This window comes from Bufo bufo, chromosome 5, assembly GCF_905171765.1.
Source record: "Bufo bufo chromosome 5, aBufBuf1.1, whole genome shotgun sequence".
Lineage (NCBI taxonomy): Eukaryota > Metazoa > Chordata > Amphibia > Anura > Bufonidae > Bufo > Bufo bufo.
The window spans coordinates 145820534-145837640 of NC_053393.1; the positions used below are offsets into that span (position 1 = coordinate 145820534).

The 17107-nt window shown below is 49.1% G+C and overlaps 1 protein-coding gene across 1 annotated transcript in view; it reads left to right on the forward strand.

The window, feature by feature from the left end:
• TRAPPC8 (trafficking protein particle complex subunit 8) overlaps positions 1 to 17107 on the forward strand; it is a 139394-nt gene that overhangs the window by 26022 nt on the left and 96265 nt on the right. The window contains exons 6-7 of the mRNA XM_040431868.1: positions 1978 to 2068; positions 4142 to 4392. Coding sequence (XP_040287802.1) covers positions 1978 to 2068; positions 4142 to 4392 — 342 coding nt within the window. The remainder of the gene's footprint in view (positions 1 to 1977; positions 2069 to 4141; positions 4393 to 17107) is intronic.

Below are 17107 nucleotides of genomic sequence, written 5' to 3' on the forward strand. Positions count from 1 at the left end.
CAGCTCTGCCCCCTTGTGCCATCAGCTCTGCCCCCTTGTGCCATCAGCAGCTCTGCCCCCTTGTGCCATCAGCAGCTCTGCCCTCTTGTGCCATCAGCAGCTCTGCCCCCTTGTGCCATCAGCAGCTCTGCCCCCTTGTGCCATCAGCAGCTCTGCCCCCATTGTGCCATCAGCAGCTCTGCCCCCATTGTGCCATCAGCAGCTCTGCCCCCATTGTGCCATCAGCAGCTCTGCCCCCATTGTGCCATCAGCAGCTCTGCCCCCATTGTGCCATCAGCAGCTCTGCCCCCATTGTGCCATCAGCAGCTCTGCCCCCATTGTGCCATCAGCAGCTCTGCCCCCATTGTGCCATCAGCAGCTCTGCCCCCATTGTGCCATCAGCTCTGTTGCCATGCTCCTCCTGACACCCGTAGTGCACAGCGTCACTGGTTTCTATGACGCTGTGCACTCCAGGCGCCTGGCCTTAGTTGCGCCCCCACCCCCTCGGTTTCATCCACTTACCTTTCCAGCAGGGGCGCTGCCGACACTCCATCGTTCTGCGCTGCTCTGCTCCTGACGTCACACAGTGCGTCGGGTCATGGCGTGCGTACGTCAGGAGGTCAGAGCAGCGCGGGACCATGGACGTACTGTGGAGTGTCCGGAGGCCGCCTGCTGGAAAGGTAAGTATTCCAAGCGCCGCAGGAGACCACGGAGCGGGAGTAATAGCAAGCGCTTCACTCCCGCTCCATGGTCACATGACACAAACGAATCTTCGATGCAAAAAATTTGCATCGAGGATTTTTTTGTGTCGAATTACTCGATTTAATCGAGTAATCGTTTCAGCCCTAGTTGTCACTGAACCAGTTGGATCCCATCAACCCGCTGTAGTCGCCAACATCGTTTCAAGTTTGATAGTTCAAAGTCCCTTTTCTACATTTCCCTTCTTTATGATTTCTGTACTTGTATGGAGACCTATTTGATGAAGGGGCCAACAGTTAAGACAAGTTTATCTTCAATTACACCAGTTTTATGGTGCAAATGAAGGCACAAATTGATGGCAGCTATGAGCCGTCAAAGATTTCTGTTTAGGCACATGGACTGCCAGAGGATGTGCCTCATCTTAAATTAGGCGCATCCTCCGGCAGTGCAGACAATATCAAAACCAGCCCAGAATGCTCCAGTCTCCATAAATCTCCCCCATGTCTTCACAGCGTAACATATTGCTCCACCATACTTGCTTTTTTAAGTAGTCTACATTATACCAACCACTTTCTATTTTGTACTTTCAAGATGTTTTCCAGGACTAAGGGCTCATACACAAGACCGTTGTTTTTGTCCTCATCCGATCCACATTTTGTGCGGGTCAAATGTGGACCCATTTACTTCAGCGGGACCGCAAAAGATGCTCACTGAGTGTTTTCCGCATCCGTATGTCCGTTCCGCAGCACCCAATTTTTAAAAAAATATGTCCTATTCTTATCCGTTTTGCAGACAAGGATAGGACAGCTCTACAGAGGGCAGAACGTTTAGTTCCACAAAAACCACACAGACAGTACCTGTGTTTTTTTCAGATCTGCAATTTGCGGACCGCAAAAAAGGCAGCGGCCATGTGCATGAGCCCTAAGATGTTGGTGACCTATTCATAGTTAGCTCAGCAGTATTACATGAATGGGAGTCCAACTCCCGGCATATCTGCTGATCAGATGTTACCCTCAAAAGTAGACCGTGTACTGAGCTGGAACACCAGAGCTCCACATACTTGTGTAGTGGCCATTTTCAGGTACTGCAGCTGTGCTCTGGAACCCAAGAAGCAGTTATGGTGTTCGAATCTGTACTTTGCTCACTTCCTTGAACACTGGCTGCAGGTGACCGCTAATCATTGTGGTTTTAGACTCTGACCGATCTGATATTGATGACCTACTTGTGGCGAGGCCATCAGTATCTTTGTCCTGAAAAAAACCTCTTTTAATTTTGGTTCTTTCTTTTTCATTATTGCAGGATTCTTATGAAGATAGTACTAACGCTGCTCCACTAAATACACATTCAGACCATGTTGTACCTGTGGATGGGCTGGAAAACTATGAGAAAGGTTGGAATATTGCTGCAATTTTTGTTCTAATAGATGATATCTATTCTTCAGCTTTTCACTGCCTGTTTGATTCTTCTCTTTGTACGATGGATGGTACAATCCATCCTGAGTTATCTTGGACATTATTTCACTTTAAAAGGGAACCAGTCATAAGGCTCGTGTCAGATTGAAATCCTGACAGGGTCCCTCATGCTCACAACTTTCCCAAAGTGTGGATGTGGCGTTGGAAGGATTTAAAGCGGTTGTCTGGCCTTGGAGCCCGGCCAACCCCTTTAATGTGAGGGGGATTCGCATCCGACGAACCAGCAGATTTGCTTTAATTTATACCTGAAACTGGTGTAAATTATAGATCCAGTCTTTGCCATCTTATAGCTAGCATTAATTTGGCATCCTGGCACAAGGAGAGCCAGAGATGCTCCCAATTTATTGAAAGGATTTTACCTCTTAGTATTAGGTTTATCTCGCTCACAAAGTAGATCAAGACTGGTTTATGAAATATTCAAGAGATATACTGTATATACTTTGTGTGTGTGTGTATATATATATGTATGTATGTGCATATATATATATGTGTGTGTGTGTATGTATGTATGTATATATATATATATATATATATATATATTATACACACCTTGGATTTTTTTAATAAATAGTGGAACTCTGAAGGGCTTCTGTCAGCAGATTTGTACCTATGAAACTGGCTGACCTGTTGCATGTGCTCTTGACAGCTGAAGACATCAGTGTTGGTCCCATGTTCATATGTGCCCGCATTGTTGTTCAGTTTCGTGATATTGATGACCTGATCTCAGGATAGGTCATCATTATCAGATTCACTGATCAGCTGTTTGGAGAAGACGTGGCATCCTCTTCAAAGTATACCCACATGATGTCTAGATTGTAGTGGTGGTGCAGTGTAATTACAGATGTTCACCCCATTCGCTTGAATGGTGGGAGTGCTGGATGTGGGACCTCCCACTAATCTTATATTGATGACCCATCCTGAGAATGCAAGTGCTTTAAAGGGAACCTATCATCAACTTAATGCTGAGCTCCTCACTAAGGGCAGCATAAAATAGTGACAGAAATGCTGATTTCAGCGGTGTATCACCCATGAGCTAAAAGTCAGTGGTTGCTGAGAACCAGCATCATGATCATTGCAGCCCAGACCTTGAAAAGAGTCAGATCTACCTGAGAAGAGTCCTGGTTATTCATAATCTCCTGCACTCTCCAGCCCATCTGCTGATGATTGGCAGTTCTCTCCTAGAGACAAAGGGAGAAAACTAGGTAGAAGCCTGTCAGTCATCAGCAGGTGGGCGGGAGATCAGGAATTCATGAATAACCAGGACTCTTCTCAGGTGGCCGTGACTCTTTTCCAGGCCCAGTCTGCAATGATTGTGATGTTGGTTCTCGGCAACCACTTACTTTTAACTTTTGAATGACAGACCGCTGAAATCAACTCACCTGTCTGTACTTTATTCTGCTGTTAGTATGGGCAGCATAAAGTTGATGACAGGTTCCCTTTAAATGTGCTTAGATGTATTGGTGGGTTGTCATTACTGTTTTATTTTTTATTAAAGTTTTAATTTTTACTTCCTTTTTTGGTGTTTTAACCTGTCCTTCAGAAGGTCAGAGAACATGTTTGTGTGGATGTTATTGTTTTGAGATGCAGAATTTTTTGACAGTTTTCCTGGTGAACACTAGGTCCAACCGAGGCAGTGTCGCAACCAGGGAGTTTTTTTTTTCTCCCTGGCTGTGAGCTCTGTGCTGTGATTGGACAGCGCTACAGCCTGGGAGAAGGAATTCCCAGGGAGAAACAGGCCAGACTTCGCCTAGTATAACCAATTGAGCTAAAATACCAGGGGAAATAGCGGGAGAACAGAGCGGCGCCCCGGAATAATAGTAAGTGCAGTGAGATCCCGGGGCGCCGCTCTACACAGCCTGATGGTTATCTTACAATGTTTGGACTGATGAAAGGTCCTCTTTAAGGGACTAATGACACGCCTGAAAGTTGTGTTTTTATACTTATGTTTATTTGATATTTAACTCTAGATTTTTCTTCTGGTTTCTCTTTAGAGACTTTGTCGAACAGTTTGAAGGCACACCCACTTGACCAGCTTAGTGATGCTGGTGGTAGTTTTGATGAGCTTGATAATGGCCGGCCACCAGGTACTATAACTGAGACAAAGAAGGCGATGACTGGAACGCCCCATGGCAGTTGTTTGACGCTTACAGACCATGATCGCGTTAGGCAATTCATCCAAGAATTCACCTTCCGAGGACTCATACCACATATAGAAAAGACAATAAGACAGCTGAACGATCAGGTAGGAATGCGTTGATTTGACCTCATCATTAGGTGTTGGTCATTTTACCTAATTGTTCAATAAAAAATATGGAGATCCTATTGCTGAGGATTGTTTTATACATCTATTGGCATGGTTGAAATAACCAGGCACAAGGAAAGGTTATTTCACTTACATAGTTACATAGTTAATATGGTTGAAAAAAGACATACGTCCATCAAGTTCAACCAAGGGATAGGTGGAGACGCGAATCCCAGAAGGAAGTGAGACTCAGATTTCTACACGTTTTCATAAGCATTAATGTTTTTTACTTTTAAGAATTCGTCTAAACCCTTTTCGAAACTGTCCTCTGTTCCTGCTGTGACCACGTCCTGAGGAACTCTATTCCACAGAGTCACAGTTCTTACAGTAAAGAAGCTTTGACGCTTCTGGAGACTGAACTTTTTCTTCTTCAGTCGGAGGCAGTGCCCCCTTGTCTTTTGAGCACATTTTACATGGAACAGCTTTTCGCTGTATTTTTGTATGGCCCATTTATATACTTGTATAAGTTAAGCATGTCCCCTTAGACGTCTCTTCTCAAGACTAAATAAATTCAATTATTTTAATCTTTCTTCATAACTAAGACCCTCCATGCCCCTGATCAGTTTGGTCGCTTTCTTCTGTACTTTTTCCAGCTGCAGTGCATCCTTTCTATGTACTGGTGCCCTAAACTGGACTGCGTATTCCAGATGAGGCCGCACCAGCGCTTTGTAAAGTGGTAGTATTACATCCCTTCCCCGCGAGTCCATGCCTCGTTTAATGCATGACAATATCCTGGTAGCCTTAGAAGCAGCTGATTGACATTGTATGTTGTAATTTAATCTACTATCCACAAGGACACCCAAATCCTTCTCTATAAGTGACTCTCCCAGTGCTACATCACCTAGGACATATGAAGCACAGAGATTATTACTACCAAGATGCATAACTTTACATTTGCCCACATTGAACCTCATTTGCCAAGTTGATGCCCAATCACTGAGTGTTCAAGTCAGCTTTTAGTTTGTGGACATCTTCCATAGACCGTACAGTTCTACACAGCTAAGTGTCATCTGCAAAAATAGATATGGCGCTATTAATCCCGTCCTCAATATCATTAATAAATAAATTAAATAATAAAGGGCCCAGCACTGAACCCTGGGGTACATCACTTATGGGACCATTCTGAAAAGGAATCATTGACCACAACTCTCTGGACACGGTCCTTCAGCCAGTTTTCAATACAATTACAAACTATACTTTCCAAGCCAATAGACCTTACTTTACTTATTAAGCGTTTGAGGGACAGTATCAAAAGCCTTTGCAAAATCCAGAAACACTACATCCCCAGCCACCCCTCTGTCCAGGCTACTACTCACCTCCTCATAAAAACAAATCAGGTTAGTCTGACAACTTCTGTCCTTGGTAAACCCATGTTGGTTATCACTTATAATATTATTTATAGTCACATACTCCTCTATATAGTCCCTTAACCCCTTAAGGACCGGGCTCATTTTCACCTTAAGGACCAGGCCATTTTTTGCAAATCTGACCAGTGTCACTTTAAGTGCTCATAACTTTAAAACGCTTTGACTTACCCAGGCCGTTCTGAGATTGTTTTTTCGTCACATATTGTACTTCATGACACTGCTAAAATTGGGTCAAAAAAGTTAATTTTTTTGCATAAAAAAATACAATTTTTACCAAAAATTTTGAAAAATTATCAAATTTCAAAGTTTCAGTTTCTCTACTTCTGTAATACATAGTAATACCCCCAAAAATTGTGATGACTTTACATTCCCCATATGTCTACTTCATGTTTGTAGCATTTTGGGAATGATATTTTATTTTTTGGGGATGTTACAAGGCTTAGAAGTTTAGAAGCAAATTTTGAAATTTTTCAGAAATCTTCAAAATCCCACTTTTTATGGACCAGTTCAGGTTTGAAGTCCTATTGTGAGGCTTAGATAATAGAAACCTCCCAAAAATGACCCCATTCTAGAAACTACACCCCTCAAGGTATTCAAAACTGTTTTTTCAAACTTTAACCCTTTAGGTCTTCCACAAGAGTTAATGGCAGATGGAGAAACAATTTTGAAATGTCTATTTTTTGGAAAATTTTCCAATATAATCAATTTTTTCCAGGAGTAAAACAAGGGTTAACTGCCAAACACTCAAAATGGGTTGCCCTGATTCTGTAGTTTGCAAAAACACCCCATATGTGGTCGTAAAGTAGTGTTTGGCCAAACGGGAGCACATAAAAGGAGTGGAACACCATATGGGTTTTGGAAGGCAGATTTGGCAGGACTGGTTTTGTTTATACCATGTCCCATTTGAAGCCCCCTGTTGCACCCCTAGAATAGAAATTTCAAAAAAGTGACTCCATCTAAGAAAGTACACCCCTCAAGATATTCAAAACTGGGTTTACAAACTTTGTTAACCCTTTAGGTGTTCCACAAGAGTTAATGGCAGATGGAGAAACAATTTTGAAATTTCTATTTTTTGGAAAATTTTCCAATATAATCAATTTTTTCCAGGAGTAAAAAAAGGGTTAACTGCCAAACAACACTCAAAATGGGTTGCCCTGATTCTGTAGTTTGCAAAAACACCCCATATGTGGTCGCAAACTACTATTTGGCTAAACGGCAGGACATAGAAGAAGGGGAACACCATATGGTTTTTGGAAGGCAGATTTTGCTGGACTGGTTTATTTACACCATGTACCCTTTCAAGCCCCCTGATGACCCCCTAGAGTAGAAACTCCATAAAAGTGACCCCATCTAGGAAACTACGGGATAAGGTGGTTGTTGTTTTGGGACTATTTTTGGGGTAAATTTGATTTTTGGTTGCTCTATATTACTCTTTTTTGAGGCAATGTAACAAAAAAATTAAATTCTAAAATTGTTTCTACATTTACTATTTGGTTTTGTGGAACACCTAAAGGGTTAACATAGTTTGTAAAGTAACTTTTGAATACCTTGAGTGGTGTAGTTTCTTAGATGGGGTCACTTTTTTGGAGTTTCTAGTCTAGGCTACATCAGGGGGGCTTCTAATGGGACATGGTGTCAAAAAAAAAAAAACTGTCCATCAAAATCTGCCTTCCAGAAACCATATGGAGTTCCCTTCGTTCTATGCCCTGCCGTGTGGCTATATAACCATTTACGACCACATATGGGGTGTTTCTGCAAACTACAGAATCGGGGCAATAAATATTTAGTTTTGTTTGGCTGTTAACCCTTGCTTTATTACCGGCAAAATGGATTCAAATTGAAATTTTGCCCAAAAATTGGTGTTTTGGCACAGTTTTTATTTTATATTTTTAACACCGTTCATCCGAGGCGTTTGGTCAAAAGTTATTTTTATAGCGACGACTTTTACGCACGCGACGATGCCCAATATGTATGTCTCTCAGTCTTTGGAGACACTAAGCAGGCATCCTAAAACTGCGGCCCTCCAGATGTTGTAAAACTACAATTCCCACCATGCCCTGCTGATGGCTGTAGGTTGTCTGGGCATGCTGGGAGTTATAGTTTTACAACATCTGGAGGGCCGCAGTTTGAGGATGCCTGCACTAAAACTAATATTTTTTGGGGAAAGAAAAATTGTTTCCGTGTCTCCAAAGTCTGAGAGCCATAGTGTTTTATGTTCTCTAGTGGACTGTTGAGGATTATAAAAATGTAGTACTCCATGGAAGTGTGATACTCCCTGAAGCAATTGATAACGCAGAGGCCCGGATGATCGGGGCACGTGTCACATTGAGTAGTGGTGTCCTTCCGTATCCCCCTCTTGTGACACACTCTGCACTTTTTTTGGGTTCGTCCCTTCTTTCCAGTATGGGGGACCACACCTGGAAAGTGTTGGCCAGGGACGATCCGGGCGCCTCCAATTCCCGAGGTACTCCGGCCTGCTCTTTCCCGGTCCGAAAAGATCAGGTCCTTGAGGACTGCCTCATAGAAATGGAGGAATGTCCCTGTGCTGCCAGCGCTTTGGGATAGTACAAAAGAGTTGTACATGGCAACCTGCACCAAGTAGACCGCAACTTTTTTGTACCATGCCCGGGTTTTGCGCATGGCGTTATATGGCGTGAGGACTTGATCAGAGAGATCAACTCCTCCCATATACCGATTGTAGTCGATGTTACAGTGTTACCGCTGTTACCGTGGATTGTGGACAGCATAAGGACTTCCCTCTTGTCCTTATACCTGACCAGCAACAGGTTTCCACTGGTAAGTGCACGGGTCTCACCCCTGGGGATAGGTACCTGGAGGGGGTAGGCAGGGAGGCCGCGTTGATTTTTCCGCACGGTCCCACAAGCGAACGTGGATCTGGCGGCAAGGGACCTGAACAAGGGAATGCTGGTATAAAAGTTATCCACGTACAAGTCGTAACCATTATCCAGCAGTGGGTACATAAGGTCCCACACGAGTTTCCCACTAACACCCAGAGTGGGGGGACATTCTGGGGGTTGAATACGGGAATCTCGCCCCTCGTACACACGAAATTTGTAAGTGTACCCTGAGGCACTCTCACAAATTTTGTATAGCTTCACGCCATACCTCGCCCGCTTTGTGGGAATATATTGGCGGAAACTGAGTCTCCCCTTGAACGCAACGAGAGACTCGTCAACCGCGACCTCGCTTCCAGGTACGTAGGCCTGCTGAAATGTGGCCCCAAAGTGATCGATGACCGGCCGTATCTTATACAGCCGGTCATAGGCAGGATCACCTCGGGGTGGACATGCTGCATTATCGGAATAATGCAGACATTTCCGGATGGCCTCAAACCGGTGACGTATCATGACCATACTGTACAGTGGGGTCTGGTATAGGACGTCCCCACTCCAGTATTGCCTGACACTGGGTTTTTGGACTAGACCCATATGCAGCACGAGGCCCCAAAATGTCCTCATTTCGGCTGCACTGACCGGCGTCCAGCCACCGGGTCTAGCCAAAACTGAGCCTGGGTTTTGAGCGACGAACTGTTGGGCGTACAGATTCGGCTGCTCCACCATCAAATTCACCAGTGGGTTACTGAAAAAAAACCTAAAATATTCCAGTAAACCCCACTGTGGGAATCTGGATTCCAGGATTGCCAGCAAAATCCGGAATCTCAGGCTCAAAGTCCACTGGGGGACACCAGCTAAGTTCATCGGCAGGGGGCTCCGGTGGACTTATTTGGTGGGCCGGGAAACCAGTACGAACCCCAGGGCGGCTCGTACTAGGGTGGGCCACAGGATCCCTAGCATGTGGGGCCCCTGGCTCCGCCTGGCGGCGTCTCCGCCGCCTTGGTGGCTCATCGTCATCAGATGATGATGAGGAGGATGCGGATGATAAAAGGAATGTGGGGTCATCCTCATCCTCACTGGGGCTCTCAGAGTCGGAGGCAATCTGGGCGTATGCCTCCTCGGCCGAGAACATCCGGCGGGCCATGGGTGTGTGTGCGTGTAGGTGTGCGTGTGTGGCAAACTTTATTATATGTGCGTGTGTGTGGGGGCAACGGGTGTTCGCATACTAAAAAGTCCAGGCAAAAAAATGGGCAAGTGTTAGGAAAAAAAAAGTTAAAACTTGCTGATCAGCGGTACAACGCTGATCAGCGGTCGGTGGGGTGGTGGGGCGGGCGATGTGCTAACAGTGGACGGACGCTAAAAAGTGCCGGCCAGTCAGCGCACGCAGAAAAAAAAAAGTGGGGGGGAGGCTGGTGAAGGGGGGGGGGACGACAAGTGGCAGGGGGGGTCTGGGTTAGGGTTAGATGGATAGATGGAAGTTTGGAATAAAAGTACTTTTTCTTTTTTTTTTCTCCTAACTTACTTTTCCCTTCTTTCCCTGCCTAACGGTGCCTCTCCCTCACTGACCCTAACCTACCTGGGTGGCGATGGGTGCAGGAGGGTGATGGATAACGATTAGGGGGACACAGGAGCTGGTGCTGGACGATGCTGCACGGTCAGGGTGCTGGACAGGAAGAGGAGGGGAGAGAGGAGCGCAGGAAGTTTGAATCTCGCGCCTCTCTCCCCTGCACCAATCAGCACCCTGGACAGCGGCATTCAGCACCAGAGCCAGCACCACCTCTTCAAATCCTCAGACTGCGATAGGTGGTGTATAATTACGCCACCGATCGCAGTCTTTTCTCGCCCAATTCCTTGGGGGACACAGGAAACCTTGGGTATAGCTCATCTCCATAGGAGGCGTGACACTAAGTGAAAGACTGTTATGCCCCTCCTCCAGCAGCTATACCCTCAGCCTGGAGCGAGCGACTACCAGTTTTTTGCTTAGTGTCAAGGAGGCAAGACACTCTCTGCACTGCAGAGCTGTCTTTGCTAAAGATTTTATTTTTTCTCTTTTTATTATTTTTAACTTTTTTCCTTTTTTCAACAGGGACAACAGAGTCGCAAAGACCTCTCTGTTTTCCCGGGGTTGAGCTGCGCCAGTGCCGGCTATCCGCACTGCTGCCTCCCCCACAGAAGAAAAGGAGGACCAGGGCAGCCCAGCTCCCCTGCATCCCGCCAGCACAAGGGTCGCCCGCCTGCAAGCCCCTCTCCAGCTTCCTGCCACTTCGGTGCCAGTGGCTGAAGGGGCGTCCCTGCTGGATGGACTGAGGGTGAAAACGTCGACTGGTGAGGTGGCTATGCAGCCGTTCCAACCCCCCCCCTCCCCCCCTGTTAGGGTTTTAACTTCTGTGTTCCCTCTGCCTAGCCTTGTCACATTACAAGGCTTACTGTCGGCTTCCCCCCCCTTGTGTGTGGAGCAGGACGGAGCGGTGCTCGTTGGGGAAGGGTTTACTGCACAAGTTTACCTCAGGTGCTGCGGCCTTGTGGGGCCGCCTTTTGTTATCTCGGCCAGTGCTGCCGCTGTGTTCAGCTGCCGGCTGACTTCTCTTGCCGGCTACCGGTGTGTCATTCGCCGCCGGTGTATAAGGAGGTGGTCGGGGGGCAATATTTTCTCGACGGCATATTTGTTTGAATCGCGCGCGCGCGCGAAAGTGCCGGCGGGGGGCGGAGCTTCGTTCCGCTTCTCCTGTACATGTTAGACATTCAGTCGGGGGGGCGGACGTCTTTCTTCCCGCTCCTCGCTGGCCCCGCCTCCTCTTCGTGCCTGCTCTCAGGACGGATCGTTTTTACCTCAGGTTTTACCTCAGGATTTGCCGCTGCTGTTTCCGCTGCTGTTGCCGCTGCTGTTGCCGCTGCTATTGCCGCTGCTGTTGCCGCTGCTGTTGTCGTCCGTTCCCACTGTGACCTGGTAGGACTGTTGACCCTTTCTAGCTCTGCAGCCCTCTGGCCTGGACGCTTTTATATTACTTCAGCCAACATGTCTGACCCCTCAGCGCCGGCCGGTCCTTGGTATCACACCTGCACCGCATGTAAGGCGCCCCTCCCTCAAGGGCAGCCTGACCCGCATTGCTCGGCTTGCAAAGCCCCATTACAGGGTCCGCCATCTGTTGTGTCACCCCCTGGCCTATTGGATCCCCCTGACTGGGCTAGATCCCTTTCCCAGGCTGTGGTCAGCCTCTCTAACGTTGTGGGCCGCCTTGCAGAGGTATTGCCCTTATCGCAGCCGGATATTTCCCCTGCTGGGCCCTCCGGGTCCGCTATCTTAGCTGACCCGTTTGAGTCCCTCTCTCCAGGCGACATCTCCAGAGCCCGTCAACCCCAGAAGCGGTCTAGGGCGGAGCGCCTATCATCCTCGGATGCTTCAGTATCACCCCCAAGGGTGCGCTCTCAGTCGAGCCCTTCCTCGATACAGGATATGCCCTCTGAAGGGGAACTAGTTGATTCAGATTGTGATATGGACTCGGCCTTGCCTTCAAAACTGGCTTCTGCTGTGGGCCATCTTATTAACAATATTCGTGATACCTTTAAGATTCACGATGATCCTCCTAATTCTGAAAAAAACAGTGTTTCCTTTTTTCACCAAAAACAGACGTCTGCAGTTTTTCCCCTCCACACTGACTTCTCGTCGGTGGTTTCCAAGGCCTGGGCCCGCCCTGATGCCCGTTTTACCCCGCCTAAGAAGTTGGATATCTGTTATCCATTCCCGGCGGATTGCATTACAAACTGGGCGTCACCACCCAAAGTCGACCCCCCGGTGGCCCGTTTGGCAAAAAGCACGGCTATTCCCGTTGCTGATGGCTCTTCCTTACAATCCACTGAGGATCGCCGTATAGAGGCCATTACCAAAGGTATCTTTGCAGCCTCCGGTTCCGCCCTCCGGCCGGTCTTTGCTTCCGCTTGGGCTGGAAAAGCGGTTTCAGAGTGGGCTTCTCAGCTGGATCAGGAGCTTGAATCCGACGTCCCTATTCAGGACCTCCGTGCTCTAGCCCAACTTATCGTTCAAGCCGGCAAATTCGTCTGTGAAGCATCCCTTGATGCTGGGGCTCTCATAGCCCGTTCGTCTGCCCTGGCCGTTTCGGCCAGGAGGGAGCTTTGGTTAAAGGTTTGGACGGCGGACTCCACGTCAAAGCGGTCTCTTACTGGCCTTCCCTTTACTGGTTCTCGATTGTTCGGGACCCGCTTGGATGAAATCATATCCGAAGCCACGGGGGGGAAGAGTACGCATCTTCCTCAATCTAGGACTAGGACCACCACTCGAGGCCGTCCCATTTTTTCTCGTTTCAGGTCTTCCCGCAGGGCTCCCGCACCTCGCACCTCTTCAGGTCCATCCCCTAGCTCTGTCCAAGACAGACGTAAGAAACCTTTTTTTCGGACCCAGCCCTCCTGGCGCAAGTCACAGCCTGCTCGCCCTCCCGCGACCAAGCAGAACACTACCTGAAGGTGCGCCCCCACCCGCCCGGGGTGGGGGGACGTCTTTTCCTGTTCAGGGACTTCTGGCAGGCGCACGTCTCCGACGCCTGGGCTCTCGAAGTTGTGTCTTCCGGGTACAAACTCGAGTTTACGTCCCTCCCCCCAGTTCGGTTCTTTCGCTCCCGGGTTCCCCGGGATCCCCAAGGGGCGGCCGATTTCTTTACTGCCACTCGCACCCTTCTGGACAAAGGGGTCATCGCTCCGGTTCCCATGGAAGAAAGATTCAAGGGGTTCTATTCGAACCTCTTTGTGGTCCCCAAAAAAGAAGGCTCGGTTCGTCCCATTCTGGATCTAAAACGGTTAAACCGTTTCCTTCGTCTTCAGCGATTCCGGATGGAGTCTCTCAGGTCGGTGGTGGCCTCTCTGGAAAAAGGGGAGTTCCTGGCCTCTATCGACATCCAGGACGCCTACCTTCATATTCCAATCGCTCGGTGTCATCAGTGCTTTCTGCGCTTTGCAGTGGGGTCCGACCACTACCAGTTCGTTGCCCTCCCCTTCGGGCTGGCGACGGCCCCTCGCGTTTTCACAAAGGTCCTAGCCCTGTCCTCGCCTTACTTCGTTCCAGGGGAGTTTTTCTTCTTCCATATTTGGACGATCTCCTTATCAAGGCACCCTCTCTGTCACTGACATCCGCCAGTGTGGACCTCTCGCTACAAACCTTACGCCGGTTCGGTTGGATTATCAATCTTCCCAAATCCGCTCTTGTTCCATCCAGGCAACTGATCTTTCTGGGGATGCTGCTGGATACAGATGCAGCGGAGGTTCGGCTTCCGTCAGAGAAGCGCCAGCTCCTTCATCGGTCGGTTCGGAGCCTTCTGACCCACCGCCGTCCTTCCTTCCGGTTCAGCATGCGGGTCTTGGGACAGATGGTGTCCTGTTTCGAAGCAATCCCCTACGCGCAGTATCACTCCCGCACCTTTCAGACTGCCATTCTGTCCGCATGGGACAAGTCCCAGGAAAGTCTGGATCAGCACTTTCCCCTTCCCCCCCCAGGTTCGCTCCTCTCTCCTCTGGTGGTTACGGACCCCTCTCCAAGGGAAGTCCTTCCTGCCGATAACTTGGTTGGTGATTACCACCGATGCCAGTCTGCGGGGTTGGGGGGGGGTGTTTTCTCCTCGGTCCGTACAAGGCACTTGGTCTCCATCGGAGTCCAAACTGCCGATCAACGTTCTGGAGCTGAGGGCGGTTCTCCTTTCACTCCGGCATTGGACTTCGCTGCTTCAGGGTCACCCTGTTCGTGTCCAATCGGACAATGCCACGGCTGTGGCATACATAAATCATCAGGGGGGCACTCGCAGCACGGCGGCGATGAGGGAGGTGTCTCTAATCCTTCGCTGGGCGGAAATTCATGTTCCAGCCATTTCGGCCATTTACATCCCGGGAGTGGACAATTGGGCGGCGGATTTTCTCAGCCGGACGACGATCGACCCGGGCGAGTGGTCTCTGCACCCCGACGTCTTCGAGTCTCTTTGCCTCCGTTGGGGTCGTCCGGACGTGGATCTCATGGCCTCCAGATTCAACCACAAGCTTCCCACCTTCATGGCCAGAACCAAGGACCCGGACGCTTACGGCGCGGACGCGCTCGTCCTTCCCTGGACGGAGTTCTCTCTCCTCTACGTTTTTCCGCCCCTGCCTCTTCTTCCACGAGTCCTTCGGAAGATCGCGGCGGAGGGCACGCCTGCGATCCTAATAGCCCCGGATTGGCCTCGTCGTCCTTGGTACGCCGACCTTATGTTGCTCCTGGCAGACGCCCCCTTGCCTCTGCCTCTAAGAGAAGACCTCCTCTCTCAAGGGCCGATCTTCCACCAGCATTTAGGGTCGCTACGTTTAGCGGCGTGGCTATTGAAACCGCGGTCCTAACGCGGCGGGGGTTTTCTGCTGACGTGGTCCGTACCATGATTCGTGCGCGTAAACCAGCTTCGTCCAGGATTTATTACCGAACCTGGCGGGCCTATTTGAATTTCTGCGAGACCTTAGATGTTCATCCCCTTCGGTTTTCTCTCCCCACGATTTTATCCTTCTTGCAGTCTGGTCTGGACTTGGGTTTAGGTCTCAGTACCCTAAAGGGTCAGATCTCAGCGCTTTCGATCCTTTTTCAGCGACCTCTGGCTCCGCTCGGTCCAGTTAAGACTTTTCTTCAGGGGGTTGCTCACTATGCTCCCCCGTATCGCGCTCCCGTTCCATCTTGGGATCTTAATTTTGTGCTGACGGCTCTCCAATCTTCTCCTTTCGAGCCTTTGCGCAGGGTTTCCCTTCGCTTGTTGTCTTGCAAAGTTTTTTTCCTCGTTGCCATCACGTCTCTTCGGCGTGTGTCTGAATTGGCGGCACTTTCTTGCGTAGAACCCCTCTTGGTTTTTCACCAGGATAAGGTGGTTCTCCGCCCGGCTCCGGATTTCCTTCCGAAGGTGGTGTCCGCTTTTCACCTGAATGAAGATATTGTCCTTCCTTCTCTGTGCCCGTCCCCGTCTCATCCTCGGGAACGGGATCTTCACCGTCTGGATGTTGTTAGGGCTCTGAGGATTTACTTGGATGTAACTAGACCCTTTCGGCGCTCGGATTCTCTATTTGTGGTTCCGGAGGGTCCGCGCAGGGGGCTGGCGGCATCTAAAGTGGTTATTGCCCGCTTCATCAAGATGGCTATTGCTGAGGCTTACCGTGCTAAGGGCAGGGAACCGCCCTTTGGTGTTACCGCTCATTCTACCAGAGCGGTCGGGGCTTCCTGGGCTCAGCGAAATCGAGCTTCGGCTGAACAATTGTGTAAGGCGGCCACCTGGTCTTCTTTGCACACTTTCACCAAGTTCTACAAGGTGAACACTTATGCATCGGCGGATGCTGCTTTGGGCCGCCTGGTCTTGCAGGCGGCGGTGCCTTAATGCCTATGGTGCTTTAATTCATCTTGGGTTGTGGTCCCTCCCTATTTGTGGACTGCTTTTGAACGTCCCAAGGTTTCCTGTGTCCCCCAAGGAATTGGGCGAGAAAACGAGATTTTTGTATAACTTACCAGTAAAATCTCTTTCTCGCTCTTCCTTGGGGGACACAGCACCCACCCATTGTTTTGGTTGCCCTGACGGGAGTTTTGACTTGTTGGTGTTAATTTGGTTGATCCTTGCCTTTGTTTTAACTACTTGGGCACATAACTGGTAGTCGCTCGCTCCAGGCTGAGGGTATAGCTGCTGGAGGAGGGGCTTAACAGTCTTTCACTTAGTGTCACGCCTCCTATGGAGATGAGCTATACCCAAGGTTTCCTGTGTCCCCCAAGGAAGAGCGAGAAAGAGATTTTACTGGTAAGTTATACAAAAATCTCGTTTTTCCGGTTCATCGGGTCACAGGACCCCTGAATGGACCGGAAACGCAGAAAACCGCAGGTCTGAATTGACCTGCGGTTTTCTGCGATCGCCGATACGGGGGGTCAAATGACCCCCCCCCCTGCATTGTTACGGGATGCCGGCTGAATGATTTCAGCCGAAATCCCGTTCCGATTAACCCCCGCGGCGCCGGAATTCAGATTTTAAGTCAGGACGTACCGGTACGTCCTGGGTCCTTAACCCTTTCCCGACTGCAATCTGTATATATACGTGATAGCTGCACATGCTCCGTGCAGCTATCACGTCTATAAACGTCAAGACAGTTCTTTAATCCAAGCGCTGCAAAGCGCTTGGATTAAAGCTTCTGCCCCCGCACTGCTGCTGTCACGGACAGCATACAGTTCAGTAATGCCGGCAAGGGGCCAATCAGAGTGGCCCCTTGCCGACAATCGATCTGATTGGTTAGTCTGTGCAGACTAACCAATCGGATCGCGGCAGTGGAAAAAATGCCGGTTTCAGGCTCTGATCTGCTCTCTGCAGATCACAGCCTGAAATTAGGTAGTGTCTCTGTGGCCCCCAATCTGTGCCCCCTTCCTGTGCCCCCCGATCTGTGCTCCTC